Genomic DNA, 17,002 nt, shown 5'->3' with positions numbered 1-17,002 from the left:
GAGATTAGATATTCCGTGAATGATTTCCAGCTTTTCCTGTCTGTTATCATTTCGCTTATGTCACCTGTCAGATGATCTCCTCGATGGTGCTTTGCTCCATTGATGCCAATATGGGGCACAATTTGAAATGTTTCGGATGACTGCAGGCGACATAGTTGGACTAATTGAATGCTGTTATGCAACATATGTTCTCATAGAGGCTTGCAGAGTAAGACTGACAATTTTTTCCATTGCTGTAGGCTTCAAAACTGCTTTCACCAGACTTGGCATGAAGAGAGGAGGGAGGAATGTTTTTACTACTATAGCTACCACTAAAAACAACAGATATAGGGTCCAAAAATATTAGTAACATGTTTCATGTCTTGAACACATCTCAACTACATCTCAACTACATCCTTCTCTGAACACGTGTCCTTTTTATCTCTGATGTGACGTCACATCACACAGCCAGCTTAGTCATTTGCATTTTATTGCTGGTGCTAACACAGCGTCATCGGTTCTGTTTTTCAGAAGTCTGATGTTTTCTGGCAGCTTGCAATTTCAGTCTCCAAGCTTTGCGGCCTGGAGAATTGATTCCATTCAAATTCCACTGTCTAAGATTGTTGTTGATGATTTGCATTCAAATTTTCTTGAGTCATTCTCCCCCACTCCTCTCAACATGGTCAACTGATCATCAGAAGCTCATCAAATCTTGGTATATTTGGCTTCACTAACGGGATATCAGAGTTGATCTGCCGAGTCTGATCTGACCTGATATTGCATGTCAGTCTGATCATTGTTCTGTCATTACGTTAAAGAATGGGTAAGCGAAGATTGGATGACGGCTCAACATTCGTCTCCATAAAGCATCATGCTTCTTCTGCTGCTCGTGATGAGAGGAATATCATGGGATGTCAGGATTGGCAACAATTTGTGCAACTTACCCCATGCTCATTTTATTTTAATGGTAGACCTAAACTCACAGCCAACTCGTGCTGGCAGATCGGTTTCCTGACTCAAAATGTACCAAACATTGATGTCATTGATTTTTTCCTTTCTCTGTTCTACAAAACCAAAACCAAAAACAATTTTCTTCTACAAAACAACCAAACCAAAGATGTGCCCTAAACATGGCCGGACAAAGACGGAGTACCATGTGTTCAACACTGCAGAGTTTTGTCAAACACATTAGAGTACGAAAAGACTTTGGGACAAGAGACAAGGTGTTATTCTGGAAAGTACTTGTAAATAAATGTCTGTTGTTTCATGAAAAAAAAAGTGAGTCAGATTCATTCCTTGTCTTTGTTTCATTGTGACTATCTGTATACAATGTGTAGGTCCTGAGAGTTGACATGTAACGACTACGCTACATGAAAACTATTCAGGATCACACTTCCTACTGATTTAATAATCACTAAACTGTCCCCTATGTTATTAACTGGCCATAAAACAAAAACTGTTGGACATTTATGACTGAAACTAGGTAGACAAGTCAGGTACAGATCGGAGTTTTTTTGTTCATACAAATATAGTGGGATTGCAGTAACTATCGTGAATTTAATTAACGTGGCATTTTTTGGTGGCAGTGGTGTATATATGTACAGGAAAGGTGTCATCCTGTACTATTATTTATAATGAATACATTCAACCTTCAGAGATAGGAGACAGGAAGAGGCTAGTTTTAGATTTTGTCTTTTTATTAAAATAAAATTAACTGACTTTGCACATTCACTTTTTCACAATTCAAACAATCTAACCCGAGCTCAATGGATGACTCAACAGGTCACTTTCCTTTCTGTTTTTTTTTTTTTTTTTTTTTTTTTTGCGGAGTGGAGGGAAGGATTTCACCGGTTGTCAGCTATGCCTATCCAGATAGCTAGTCATCATCAATCTGATGATGGTAACTTTTCTTATGTTTTTTCAGGTTCTTAACAGAAGGTGTGTCGAAGCTGGTGTCACAACTGCTTTAGCACTCGACTGTAAGATCAACCAAATATCAACATTTGACCGCAAACATTACTTTTATGCTGATATGCCGGTACGTTGATTTTATTTAAAACTAGCTGTCCTGACTCAGCAACTTTTAACTTTCATTTTTGTTTCAATTTTTTTTCATTAACTATGCCGTTTTTTTCATTGCCTTTTTTATGAAATTATCTCATTTTTTTAAAATAAGGTTTTGAAAGTTAAATTTAATTGTCACAATATCATTTGGTCATTAAAGTATTAAATCAAACTGTTCTAAAGCTATAACCAATTTTTCTAAAGTACTTTTAAAATTGAATGTAAATAACTTCCAAAACTTTGAACCGTTTAATTAAATGAAAATTTGCCAAGGATGTTAAAGCTGGAAATTACTTTTTATGTGACCATTTGAATGCTTACAAATTTCATTAAAAAATTCGAAGAGTCACAAAGTCACAGGAACTGCTTGTGTACTCTATCTTGCTTTGATAGAGTTCAAAACCGGTTTTGAAACCTAGTAGGTGATGCCCTTTCCTCTTCTCTGCAATCTCTTTCCGACAGAAGAGACATTGCAAGCCTGTATCTGCTCTATCTTTATTTTCTTTATCCTCAAGTGGTCTTTGTGTAATGACTTCCTTGTAAAAAAAAGGTAATTTGTTCTTTTTTCAATTATTAACAAAAGATTAAAATGGCTGGATGTTTACAAAGAAATGGAAAAGTATTCTGGTGAGTTTAATTTGGTAATTAAATTATTTTATTAAATGAAATTTAAAATAAAATTGTTTTAGTACTTACAATATTTCATTATTTTTTAGTTAAGTAATTGATTAATGATAAAAAAATTGTATAAATCAAGCAGAGTTGAGTTTCACATACACATATACAGACACGTGAGAAAAGGTCATATAATTTTATTAATGTAGAGATTAGCACAATGAATTAAATGTTTGGATTATTTGGATTATTCAGACCACTGTTCTCATCCTGGATGTTATTCTCTCAATTTTTGGCTGATATAACCTTTGACCTTCTTCAAGTGTGTCTTGCTGAACTTGGAAATCTGTATGGCATTACAAACTGGATACGTGGCAGCTAAAAATGCTAAGTAACCATCAGTTTTATGTGACTGTCTTCTAGATGTTGTTGGCTTAATTCTTATTACAAGCCATCTCTTATACAAAGGGCAAATGTCTGTTTGTAAGTCCAGCTAAAACTTGAAAAATACACAACAAACATCCACAAAGCTGGTATTTTTTTTTTTAATCAGCATAACTTTATATGTATATTTAAAATTGCAAAACAAAGATTCATTATTTGGTGGTCAAAGAACGATTTATATCATTTAATGTTATCAACACACACACACACACACCTTTTAATGCTATCATGCATTGGGAAAGTAACGGATTTTTTTAACAAAGTTATTTTCCTTATGCAGATTAGAGTTATATATTTTTGTGTGTGTGTGTGTCTGTCTGTCTGTCTGTCTCTCTCTCTCTCTCTCTCTCTCTCTCTCTCTCTCTCTGTCCAGTTCCAGAAATTGGTTGGAGGAAAAAGAAAAAAGATAAGGTGGGGAAGGGGGGTGAGATAGAGAGATAGAAGTTATGGTATACTTTTGCTCTGAGTAATGCCGGATAGCCCTGCTAGTACTAACTAAGAATAAAATAAAAATTACTTCTATCTGACCGTGACAGATGGAACAAGAAAAATCTCTCCTCATGAGTTTGAAATTCTGTATGATTAACTTTGAGTAGAGTCAAGAAAATGGAGACTAATAAATTCAATTAAGTTGTATTGAAAACCATGTTCTTAAGTATTTTATTAATCGACAGGCTGGTTTCCAGATTACTCAGTATCGTAAGCCTCTTGCTGTTTCTGGAAAATTGGAATATGTTGTTCCTGGAATGACCAAGAAAATGGAATCAACCAAGAAAGTGGCACATATTACTCAAATCCAGCTTGAAGTTGACAGTGGCAAAAGTCTGCATGATTATGAAGACAAACAGAGCCTTATTGATCTGAATCGAGCAGGTAATTCTTTCTTAGTTGGCTGGTTGTTTTTGTTTTATGGCATATCAACCCTTTTTTGGTTATTTAATGCTGAATCCAGTGATAAAAAAAAAAAAAAAATTTATGTTATAGTTTTTTTTATATCTATTCATGTACCTATTCATGGTGTTTGGTTTAGTTGTCTTTTTTTTTTTTTTTTCAAAATCTTTTTGGGTTATGTTTTGTTGAATTTAACCATTAAAAAAAAAAAAGAAAAATTGGGGCTTCAAGGTATTTATATCTTCAAATATTTATTCATAGCATTTAGTTGAGTTGTTTTGTAGAGAGAAGTTATTTTTGTTTTGTTTGTTTGTTTGCATCATGAGATGTTTAAGCATAATATCAAACCTAAAGTAATTTATTTAATGTTGAAAAAAAAAAAAGTTTTTCCCTTTTTTATTTGGCTGCTAAGTAGCTCTTTTGTTTCCTTTTATTCTGGTGTGGCTTGGAATCCAGCATATGATTATTTCTTGGTGTAGATTCTGTTTAGTAGTTTGATGATGACAGGGGTTTTGATTTTTTTTTTATTATTTAGTGATGTTAGAGAGTGAATCTTAAAATATTAGGAATTTATGTTTATTTTTTTCTAAGATATTGAGAGTGAGGTTGATAGCACATACTTCAGCGGTAAAAATGGAATTCTCTGCTGGAAGGGCCTTTTTTAAGAGTTGTTCTATTTAAAATGGCAGCGCATGCCACTCTACTGTGGTTTTTAGAGCCATCAGTAAAAATTTGTAGATGATCATGGTATTTCAGAAGAATATAACCGTTTTTTTCTTGGTAGATGCTAGGGTGGGTTTTCACTTTTGGAAGTGTGTTTAATTTTAGCATTACTTTGGGTTTTTAGAGAATCCAAGGTGGAGTTTCAGATAAGATATGCTCCTGGATATTTTCAACAGACATTTCTGACTCCTGTAGTATTGATTCCATTCGAAGGGTTTTATAGCTTTTCTTTTTGCTTCAAAGGACTCCTTAAATCTTGGATTGAATGTAATTTCATATGCTGGATTATTTGGTTGTGCTTTTAATTTAGTGTTTGGGTACTCAGTTTGTGACTCCTTATATTTAAAGGATTCCCTTTAGCCTCACCGTGAAGCTTTTCAAATGAGGACGTTCCAAAAGTACCAAGTGCTAATCTCAGGCCTCCATGGTAGATTGGATCTAAAATCTTTAGGTAAGAGTTTCTAACTGCTTATTATATAAAACTACAGTAATCTAATCTATATAGTTTCATTAAAGTTTCTTGGTGTGCTCCACACTCTTTGTTAGCTATCACATGTAGTAGTTGTAGTCTTTTATTGCAACTACTTCTCAGGTTCTTGAGATGGAGAATGAATATCATTTTTTTATCAAATATTAATCTCAGAAATTTGTGTTCATGGTGGGGATTACCGAGTTTCAGTGTAGGGTTGTTGTGAAGTTTTCTCTTATGACAGAAATGTACGCATTTAGTTTTTGATTGGGAAAAATCTATATCCATTTTCTGTTACCTATTTGTCCAGTTTGTTTAGGCATTATTGGAGTTTGCGTTCAATGGTGTGTATATAATTTAATCTGCAATACACCAGGAGATTGTCTATATATAAGGATCCCTTAATACCAGAGTCCAAACATTTCAATATGCTGTTCATTTTAATATTAAATAACGTCACGGATAATACGCTTCCTTGAGGGACTCCCTCCTCCTGGCTCATGGTGTCAGAGAAAGTGGATCCAATGCGAACCTTAAATTTGCAATCAGATAAGAATCCCTTTATAAATTGTGGGAGTCTGCCTTTTAAATCAAAATCACACAAGTATCCCATTAGGTGATTGATTGTACTTCTTTTTTACGAAATCCACATTATAGGTTGCAGATAAAGTTGCTGGATTCCAGATACCAAACCAATCTGTCATTCATTATTTTACACAAATTAATTAGTTAATGAGATCAGTCTATAGTTTTGTGGATTCAAATTATCTTTTCTTGGTTTTGGGATTGCCTCCATAAGTCTGAGAATTCACCTTCTGTCTATAATTTGTTATAAGTTCTTAATAGTAATTTTAGTGATTTTGTAGGGAGTTGCTGCAAGAATTCGTAATGGATTTTGTCAGATCCTATGGCTGTGTTGTGGGATCTTTTAGCAGAATCTTTTAATTCAGTTAATATAAGAAGTTTATTGTCATCTTCTATGTTTTTTCGATTTAAAATTTAGTTTGTACTGTTCAGCATTTTGTATAATTGTTATAAAATTTTTGTTATAGTTTTGATTGGATGAATTTTGAGAAAAGGTTTCAGCTAGTAAGTCTACTGTGTTCTTTTTATCAGTTACTCTGGAGTTATTTTTAAGGAGTGTTTAATTAGTGTTGTTTGATATTTCTCTACAGTTTTTCGAATCATCTTCCATATTTTTCTCAGTTTTGAGAAGGAATTCAATTTGCTGACATAGTTTTTCCAGCATTCTTTTTAAGCTGCCTTAATTACCCTATGAGCTTTAGCTCTGTTTAGTTTGTATTCAATCAGATTTGAAGTTGTGGAATGTTTTTGGAATTTCTTTAAAGCCGTTTTTCGCAATTTGACGGCTTCCCGATATTTTTTCATCAAACTGTTAGGTGCTGAGGTTTTAGAGATACATTCATTTGCTATTTTGATTAGTTTCTGTGGAATATTCTACTGAGTCGTTGTTTGTTTCAGTGTGACTCAACCTACATTTTTCTTTGAATATTTGCCAATTTGCCTTATTTAATTTCCATCGGGGAGTTTTTTCACTGTTGGATGTTGGTCTTTCTATCAGTATTAGAAATGATCACTGCCACAAGTGTCATCATATACTTTCCAATTAAAGTCTATATGTATTGATGGGTAACATAAGCTTAGGTCAATGGCTGAGTTGCTTCCACTAGTTTGGTTGAAGTGTGTAGGTGCACCATCATTAAGAAAACATATATCATTTTTGTTAATAAACTCTTTCAACGTTTTGCCCTTCTTATCAGTGTCTTTACATCCTCACAGAATGTTATGACTATTGAAATCTCCTAATAAGATAAAAGGTTTAGGTAAATGGTCAGTCAGTTTTTTTTTTTTTTTTTTGATTCATTTTTATCCATGTCATAAATTGGTGCGATATACAAAAAACATACTGTCATTATTTCATGAGGTGTTAATAGCCATTGCTTGAATGTTGGTTGTTATGTTTATTTTGCTGTGGGGTATATTGTTTCTAACTAGAATTGTTACCCCTAAAAGGTCCTGACCCCGGAGTTATGAGTGTAATTAAATATTTGAGTGTAATGCAATATTAATATTGATGTCTTTTTGTTTCAGGAAGGTTTTTTGAAGGCAACTATTGTGGGGTGTTCTTGTGTTCGTAGCAGAAGTAGTTTGTTCATATTTATTTTCAAACCGCAGCAGTTCCATTTTTATCCCATGGTTGTTTGCATGATTAGATTTTTTTAATCTACCTGCATCTCTTTGGAGGTAGAGGGTTTCTTTTTTTTTTTTTTTTGGAGTTTGTGTGTTTGGTAGAGGGTCTTGTTGAGATTTTTCTTTTCTTTGTTTGGGTCTGGAAGTAGATCTTGGTTTTGCTTGGGAAATTGATTTGAGTTCTTGTTCATTATTTTCTTGTCTCTTTGGATTTGTTTTTGCTTTTTTTTATATTGCATGAAGTAAATTATAATGGATTATTTTATAGAAAAACGAAGAAACTTTGTATTCATATATGGATGAGTGTTATGAGGGGGCATTTTCCTAATAAAAAGTGTTATCACATTCCATCTTCTTTATAAAGATGAATAGAATATTAAAATATTCTATTTAGGACGTTTTCGGAACAATCTGGAATAATCAAGAAAATTCCATGCAGAAACTATATAAGGACACTGCACTAGCAGCCATGTTATTTGTTAATTTGTTAAGTTGACGACTTGCTGTTAAGAACTCCAGTAATGTTTCTAGGATGAAAATCCAGCTGAAAGAAACTCCATAAAAGCCAACACTGCATCATTTGAAGAAATTGGAATTTTGGTAAATACAAAGATTTCTGTATATTTTCTCGCTGACCAAAGAACTGTATTTTAATATTCTTATTGTTAGATCTACCCATGCATAAAATATTTGATTTAAAGTTAGTTCTTATCTACCTTTTGCCATCAGCGTTATAGACTTTGTAATCACTTTCAAAGCTTGTAGCAGTAGTATTAAGAAAGTATATTTACTTGTAAATATTATTTGTATGTTTTACTTTATGTTAAAATAAATATTTCTTTCTTAGTTTTTTTTAAAATTTGTTGTGCATTCATATCCCTAGACACACGTAACATGAGTAGCATTGATTAAATAATTACAAAAAAAAAAATATGTATTTTATTTTCATAAATTTTTCTGCAATTAGGAAAAGAAACTTTCTTTTTCAGGAATGGGATTAATGGAAATTGTTACAGATCCTGACTTTACGAATGGTGAGGATGCTAGTGCTTTTCTCAAAGAACTCCAGTTAATTCTGATGACTTTAGCGACTTGCGATGGAAAAATGTCAGGTATTTTTCAGATACACATTTCTTAAATGTGCCATATAATATTTTTCTAAAGTTTCTCTCTTTCTCTCACTCGGAGCCATGTGTTTTGCTTTGAGATCATTGGACAAAATTCCATGTGGCATTGTGAAATCACTGGTATCTATGTTTGTTCAAAATCATTGGATAGTAATTATTTGATAAAAAATATAAGATGCTCTTACATAATGCATGTCAGTGAGTAAAATGGGCATTAAACCAAATATTATGATGATGATGATGAGTCATAGAAATTTACTTTTTATTTTGTTATCTCCCCCCCCCCCCACCTCTCACTAGCTATATGTCTATGGAAAGGTTTTTATTTAACTATTTTTTGCATCACTGGAGATATATTTGAAAGAAAGTAGGACGACTTGATTTGAAATGTTGATTTTGTTAGAAAAACATATTGATGAAGGACTAGTTTATTGCTGATTGCCTGAGGCATCCCTACCAGAGAATGCCAATGTGTCTGTTCATGACTATTTTTATAAAGCCAGAATATTAGTTATACACAGAATATTACAGATATTGATTTTACTGATTTGATCAGGAAGTTTGTAAACTGTTGGTATTAAGAACATTTATGAAATGAATTTATTTGTTCATGGTTGTTTTTTGTCTTATTTTCTGCATAGAAATTGTTCTGTAACTACAGAGGTTTAAGACTGACCAATGACTATCTGTTTCATCATTTTTTTTATTTCAGAGGGATCATTTCGGGTCGATGCCAACATCTCTGTCCACCGTTCTGGAGAACCATATGGGGTTAGAACAGAAGTTAAGAATATTAATAGTCTTAGAAATGTCTCGAAAGCCATCAGTAAGTTAAATATTTCTTCTTTTCCCCATTGAATCTAAATTCACAATGATTTCTTATTGATAGAATTTATTCTGGAAAATCAATATTTGATTCTAACTAGCCTATTTTTCTTTCTTTTTTCTTGAACCATGTTTCTTTTTCAGTAAAAAAATGTATTTTGGTTCAGTTTCTTTCCCATAATATGAAACTCTGACTCTTACATTTAAGAGTAAAGAAGAACAGCCTCAGACATAATTTTGTAAAGACGTTTAATTAATTAAAAAAAAAAGACGTTTAATTCAAAAAGAATATTTTGGTTGTAAGACAGAAATGAAATTTTTAATAATATTCCCGGGTAATGTTGAGTCAAGACATATATATATGCTATACAGAAACGTTTGTGCTTCATTCATGAGGGAAATCATCAGACACATTTTCTTGTTACTATTACTACTAAGTCTACTTACGTATTCTAACTACAATATAGTTGTCTTTAAATCCAACGTGAACAAATTCTTGATGAGTCATCCCCCTAAATAATCCAATTTACCAAATTTCCACTACTAACGATGACTGACATTTTCCCGTTGACCACTGTATACTTATTAACCCTTACCCTCGAGGTCCTGGATATGACCTTAAACTATATCCAATGGTGAGGGCCCCAGCTTGCAGGCCTTAGGGAGTGTGGAGCCACCCTTTAATTGCCATTGCTCCCAGGTCCACTCTGACCCGGAGTGGTAACACCTGTTAGGGTCCCAACTGTGGGTTAAATAGAATACGACTTAAAAAAACAAATATACTATATTAAAAAATTGTTCTTCAAAATCACCAGATTCGGCATTAAATAACCTGAAAAGGGTTGATATGCCGTAAAACAAAACAACCAACCAACCAACCTTACCCTCGAGTGGCCTCCGGGCCTTGATAAATGGTGGTCCTTTGTAAAAAAAGAAAAAAGCACTTTTGATCACCTTGATACATCAGTTCCTGTTAGATCACCAAAGTTAAATGATGCTGAAGTACTGCAATAGATGATCAGTGGCTTTATGTGCTTTCTGCATCGATTCCAATCATCTCGCATTTCTTACCATTGGAATCAAAAAGAGTACCAATTCAGGAGGGGTGTGTGTAGTTGGTGATTGTACAACCCTTGCTTTACAATTGAACATGCATGCACTCTTACAGGATGTATATGTTAGTGAAGGGATAATTCCAATATTTTTTCTGATTCCGATACAACTACTGATTCCGATTCTTTATAAATCTCTAAATATTTAACTATAGAGTTGTTATTTGTCCCTGATTATCATAAAACACATGTAAAAGGTGCAGATATTTTCTCAGATGTAAAAATACACTTGTGAGGGTTGATCTATATAGAGTTTAGTTTTACTGGTAGTTTAAAATCAATAAATATTTACTATTTTAACATTACTAATAACAGTGGAAGATTTTGCTTTAAACCAAATCAAATAAAAAACAATTAAAGAAATTGTTTTGGCATCAGAAAATAGGCACATATTTTTCCAATACGGATTCTGATACCTCAAAAAGTTCCAATTTTTCCGATTCTGATTAATCATCCTAATACTAGTATATATTGTTTCTCAAGACAGAATGACAATGAAAACATCTGAGCTTGCTTTTAATACTAACACTCTACAGGATGGAACGATAAAAATGCCACCTTAAAGAAAACAACACTGCAGCTTTATTTTAAAACTTTTATTGAAAAAATCAATTCAGGTAACTTGATTATGTAGTAGAGCTGACATCTATTCAATGTAGCCACCTTAAGCCTCAATCACCGTCTCAATATGGGTCCAAAACTGGGAGCATACCTTTTCCACAAGCGTCAGTGGGAGCTCGATGAATACTCAGCAGATGGTGGCAATCAGGCTGGTTTTGGTGTTGTGCAAAAGTAGTCCAGCAGATTCAGATCGGGAAAGGACGGGGTCAATGAGAGAAGAGTACAAAGTCATAGCATTCCTGAAACCAAGCTGGGTCTCTTTGAACTTGTGGGCTGGTGAAGAGTCCTGCTGCCACACCCAGGGTCTGCCAGTGGATCATCACACTCTTCAGCACGTCCTGGTACACTTTGGTGTTGACTTTCAAGGTGACTTCAAAGATGTGATGTTGCCTTCACTTGAAATCACACTAAAAACATAACCGTGGTTGGAAACTTTGTTTTCATCACCATGGACACGTCCCTTTTGTTTTTGGCAATCCAGTGATGCATTTTTAGAGTGCTGGCAATGGTCCTGTTATCATAACTTGGATCGGCGGTAGAAAGCATGAGTTGTACAGCAGCACATCGATCTCGCTCACTGAACATTGCTCTTGGGATTTGTACACAACTAGCCATCTAGTAGATGGTCTGCAACAAAAGAAGAAAACCGGTTTTCATCAAACAGAAATGGAATCATGTCGTCTTTTCTAGGGCGACAATTTTATTGTTCCACCCTGTATTAATACTACAATCACTCACCCCGTTGCCATTAACACCATTGTTAAACATTTAAAAGTACATATTCTTTACTTGATGCTGACCTCCCACAGATTTTTTTCAGAAGCAGCCAAAAGTTTACACTTTTATTGCAAATACATCTGCTAGAAACTGGAAAATTGATCTAGAATTTAGAAAGAACAACAAAAAAAGATATACAGACACAAGTTATCTGTTAATATTTAATGAAATAGTTTTTAAAGAAAAAATGCTACTCTGATAATATATATGTCGATAGTATGTGTTTTTTTTTTTTAGAGATAATTATATTTAATATGAGTTATCTCCCCTTGGGAGTTAAGAAGAGTTCTCTCTCTTAGAATTGAATAGTTAGCTCATATTTGTGCATGTGTGCAAGCATCCTATATGTTTACAAAGCCACAATTCACCCATGCACGGAGTATTGTTGCCACATTTGGGCTTGTGCATCTACCATTAGTCTCTCACTCTTAGGGTTAAAAAAAAACAAACTAAAATCTAATAGGTACCACAGTCGACCAAGCTACAACCCCTGTCCCATCACCACAATGTTGCATCTCTGTTTTACAAGTACTTTCATGGAATCTGCTCTGATGAGTTCATAGCACTTGTGTCCTTTCCATATAGATACTCCTTACTAACCTGACAAGAAGCAAAATCCTATTCTTTCATTGTTGCCTTCTACTCTAATAGTTTCCTCCTTGAACTGCTAGACTCTGGAGGAATTCCCTTTCTGTTTCCCGCTTCTCTGGCTGTACTCACCTGCAGAAATTTAAATGTCACGTGAACATGCATCTCGCTGCTCAACTCCCCACAGTCCCCTGTTAAACACGATCCCAAATAGTAGTCCCTTATGTTCCGCGTGGCAGTGTGCCTTGTTTGGAGGGAAAAAGAATTAAAAAAACTATATTCATTATTTATTTGTAGATACAGCGAAACATATGTCTATGGATAACTATTTTATATATAAGTGTGCATACTGGCTGTTCCTACCTGGCCTTGCTTGAAAGTCTTTTGATTGACCCAATAAATTTTTTAAGAAAAGTTTCAAATGTATTATAGGACTGTTGAAATGCCTCACCTGATTTGAACACATCATGGCCGGCAGTGATTTAAAACATTGAATTTTAGTTACTATTTTATCTGATTAATTGGCTATTTAATTATCAACTAACTGTCCTGATCTAACATTGTCCAGGAGTAATCTGGTTTATCCAAATGATTATTTGGGTGGATGGGTCTTAGCTTTAATGATTAAAAAAAGAAAAAGTAAAAGAAATTACTGCACAAGCAAACTAATTTAAAAAATTGTTTTTTTCTCATTAAAATCAACTAAAAACGTTCAAGTTAGACTTTAGTCTGTTTATTGGCGATGCCAGGTTTATACCTTTGCCCAAATTTCAAACACTATTGTGAATGTTTAGTAAATTTTGTATACCATAAATGTGTATCTCTACAAAATGTGTAGAAACAATTGTTTGTAAATTAAATGATTTTTGTTTTTAAATGAACTATGATTATATTAACAGCTCTAATCGTATTGAGCTGTTATGTAGACTTGTTTTCAAAGTCTCAAATCTAATAGGTCCCACACTATCGGTCAAACTCCAACCTCTGTCCCATCACTGCAATGTTGCATCCCTGCGTCTGTTTTACAAGTACTTTAATAGAACATAATGAACTCATAGCACTTGTTCACCTTTGATGTATATACCCCTGACCAATCGGACAAATTGTTTGGCCCCTTGATGCTAGAAAGCCTTCTACTTTAATAGTTTCCTTCTTTGACTGTTAGACTTTGGAATTTCCTTCCTGTTTCCTGACTGTACTTAAATAAAAACTTTTAAATCTAATATAAACAGATATATTGCTGCTCATATCCCCACAATCCCCTGTTAGACACAATCCCAAATAGTAGCCCTTACGACGAAGTGGTAATATGCCTTGTTTGGGATGAAAAAAGTTTAAAAAAAAAAACAACATATTCTGGCTTGGAACTTCATTAACATGAACCCATTTTTTCTAATCACGTTTAAAGTTTCAATGGCTTATGTTTTTAATAAATGATTTTTTTTCTACATTTCTCTATAACAGTTTTGCAAAAAAACAAAAACATATCATTATAAACAACTTATTTGTATTGCATCCTATATTTATCTTTATTACATTATCATAAACTGTGATCTACATGTAATTACATAAATGACCTTTTTGGTCTCGTCTATCGACTTATTATTCCTGATTATGGTAAATATAGTTAAATTAAAAAAAATGGTTTTAAGATTAAATATTCCTGATACAGTGATTCTTCCTTCTTTTTTTTTTTTTCATTTTCATTTTAAAGGGTAAACTACAATTTTTATTTCAGTTCCGCCAATCCTAATGAACAAAATTGATACTTAAAATACTCACATGCAACATTGATTGCAAGATGTTAATTTGGAATTGTCAAGGCTTTCAAGAATATATAATAATTTCTGTTCGTTATTATATTTATATATCAGTGTAATTAAATGTTCCTTTTAAAAAATAATAAAATTATGATATTCAAAGTTGAACTTTTCTTTTTCAGATTTTGAAATCAAAAGACAGATTGAAGAGTTAGAATCTGGGAATGAGATCCAAAATGAGACACGGTCATTTAATCCTGAAACTGGGTAAGAAACATAAAAAATAGTTTTGATGGTTATATATATATATATATATATATATATATATATATATGCCTATAAAGTTCAGTTTTTTTCTAGCTTTGACATTGATATTAAAATAAGCTTACTTTTTCTATTTAAAAATTATTAAAACAAACTTCTTAATATACTCAGTCATGGATATACAAGTGACTCCATGAAGGTTAACTAATTTGCATATTCCTTTGAAAAACGAGCCTTCATTAATTAATTATTTTTTATGTTTTCCTATTAAATGATTGGTTTCATTTAGCTATTACGTTTAATTCTTTTTATGAATAGTTTCTATATCGTGCATAATTGCATAGAATTTAGGATGAAACATTCTAGCACTCAGATATTTGTATATATATCTATATAAAAGTGACCTTATCTGTGTGTACCAAATGTCTCTATCAAACTGCTCTCTGAATATTTGGTCTAAAGAATTGAAACTTGATATATATGGTATTTGGATGTTAGGAACATTTTCAATTTGGTTTTTAGCCTGTAAAAATAGCTGCTAAGGGGTCAAAATTGCGATAAAAAATAAAAACAGTTAACCTTGGCAGGAGTAAATTGGCTAACATTTTTAGCTTTAAGTTGCTTAATTTTTATCCATTTTTATCCATTTAGCTCAGACTATAACAATGAAGGCTGAAGCACTAAATAACAACAATAACTGGAATGCTGAATGATTTTTTTTTTTTTTGAAATCATTACTATATATATTGGACACTCTGGAGGTGTAAACCATGTTTAGTTTCAGAAGAGTTTCCAATGGGTAGTTATTCTATACAAGTCCTGGAGATGACGAATTCTCAGTTTACAGCTGTTCTGTACATGTTCCAGACTTTGTAATTTTGCAGCCAAAGAGCAAAAGATCCTTCTCTTGTTGACACAAAAAAACATATGCAAGGTTGCTAAAAAAAAAAAGGTTTAATTTTTATGGAACAATTCCGGTTTCTGATTGATTGATAGCAAAACGTAAATTAATTTGATTCGTCAGTTCCTAGCAGCAGCATTTATAAATAGAATCTCCCAATTTTGAGGGACCATACCCCTCCCCACCCATTATGAGTCAAAAATATTGCAACAGATACAATGTAGCAAGATCCCTGGCGATACCAGATGGTCTTGCTTTTCAAATAGAGAAAGAGAAGGTAGGAGAGAAGGTGTGATATTTGATCAAGAAAAAAGAAAAATGTCCCTAGGACTTTATCAAGAAGAAGGAAATAATAGATAATAATTGTTCTTTAAGCGGTTTTAATTTCCATTTTGTACTCATGTAGTGATAAGAAGAGGCAAAAATGTCCATAAGAAATAAAATATTTCAATGGAAAAAAAAATAAATAAATATGATAATGAGATTCTTGAGTTTGGCAGAAAAACAATACAGGATCGTTTTCTGGTTGAGTTTTGAAAGAACAATTCAAATATTATGGGAACAATATATTCTGTTGAAAGGTATTTAAGGCATACAATCTCACTGGCTGACACCTATAGGAAATTTAAGGTAAAAAAAAGTTGCCAACCAAATATAAAATAAGGGGATAGAAAAAGAAGTTGATGAGAGAAGAAAAAGAAATAAGATAATGGGAAAGAGAAAGAAGAGGCCTGTTTTATAAAAACAATTGTCTTTTTAGAATTAGGGTCTTTTTACTGGCTGGCATCGAGACGTCCACATCGCTCTCGCCCTGCCTGGGGTAAGGGGGCAGAAACCCTCATAAGAGCTAAGTTGAAAAGCTCTTGTTCTTAGCTGGGAAATTAACTAGATGAACTTAGGTTATACAACCTGCATCACGAAGCTTGGATCAAAGAACTCGACTTTAAACAAGTGTAAAATGATTTATAAATAATTATTTTGTTTGGTTTATACAAAAATGAACCAGAGTTTTTCTTTGTTTCTCAATTGCCGGCCTGAATGAAGATGCAGTTTGCTTCAGGTCTGCCCTGATGCCAGATGATGAAAGAGATACACCGGATGCAGCATGAAGCCAGAGTGACGGCCAAAGTGGTCGATGTTGCCACGTGGACTTGGGGTCATGCACATTTCGCGTGTCCTTAGCAGCAGAGAGATATTTTCCAGTGACCAGTGAGAGTTTGGTCACGCTTGAGGAGTTCACCACTAGACAAGTAAGAATGTAGCCCTGCTGGGTTGTATCTATGGTCCTGCGAGCCGGGAGCGATGAACACGGCCAAGAGTACATCACAAGTATGTTCCCGTGAACCAGGTTAGCGACGGGTGTGACGCTGCCTCCGGACAAAGATAGGGCGTTAGGGTTATAACAATATAATAATCAATAGTGAATTGGTTCTATAATAATAATAAATATGAAATCTGCATAAAGTAAAATATCATATTTAAGCACATTTTATGACTGGGCAATGCCGGGCCACCTGCTAGTGTGTGTATATATATATATATATATAATTCAATATATAAACAGCTATATGTCTGTCTGTCTGTCTCCATATTTTAAAACTCTATCTCTCCCAAAACTAAAAATCACAGAG

At 33.4% G+C, this 17,002-nt stretch overlaps 1 protein-coding gene across 2 annotated transcripts in view; it reads left to right on the top strand.

Moving 5' to 3' along the window:
• LOC145258020 (glutamyl-tRNA(Gln) amidotransferase subunit B, mitochondrial-like) overlaps positions 1 to 17,002 on the top strand; it is a 41,560-nt gene that overhangs the window by 9,904 nt on the left and 14,654 nt on the right. Inside the window, exons 3-7 of one of the 2 annotated variants that reach the window (XM_080115749.1) lie at positions 1,904 to 2,017; positions 3,777 to 3,975; positions 8,386 to 8,430; positions 9,236 to 9,349; positions 14,389 to 14,473. In XM_080115749.1, the coding sequence (XP_079971875.1) occupies positions 1,904 to 2,017; positions 3,777 to 3,975; positions 8,386 to 8,430; positions 9,236 to 9,349; positions 14,389 to 14,473 (557 nt within the window). Of the gene's footprint in view, positions 1 to 1,903; positions 2,018 to 3,776; positions 3,976 to 8,385; positions 8,509 to 9,235; positions 9,350 to 14,388; positions 14,474 to 17,002 lie in introns of both variants that reach the window. The other variant, XM_080115747.1, reaches the window with a different exon arrangement.

This window comes from Euprymna scolopes, chromosome 3 (assembly GCF_053919585.1).
Source record: "Euprymna scolopes isolate OS-2025 chromosome 3, ASM5391958v1, whole genome shotgun sequence".
Classification (NCBI taxonomy): Eukaryota; Metazoa; Mollusca; class Cephalopoda; order Sepiida; family Sepiolidae; genus Euprymna; species Euprymna scolopes.
The sequence above is the reverse complement of the archived record's forward strand: the minus strand, read 5'-3'. Positions and strand labels throughout refer to the sequence as shown.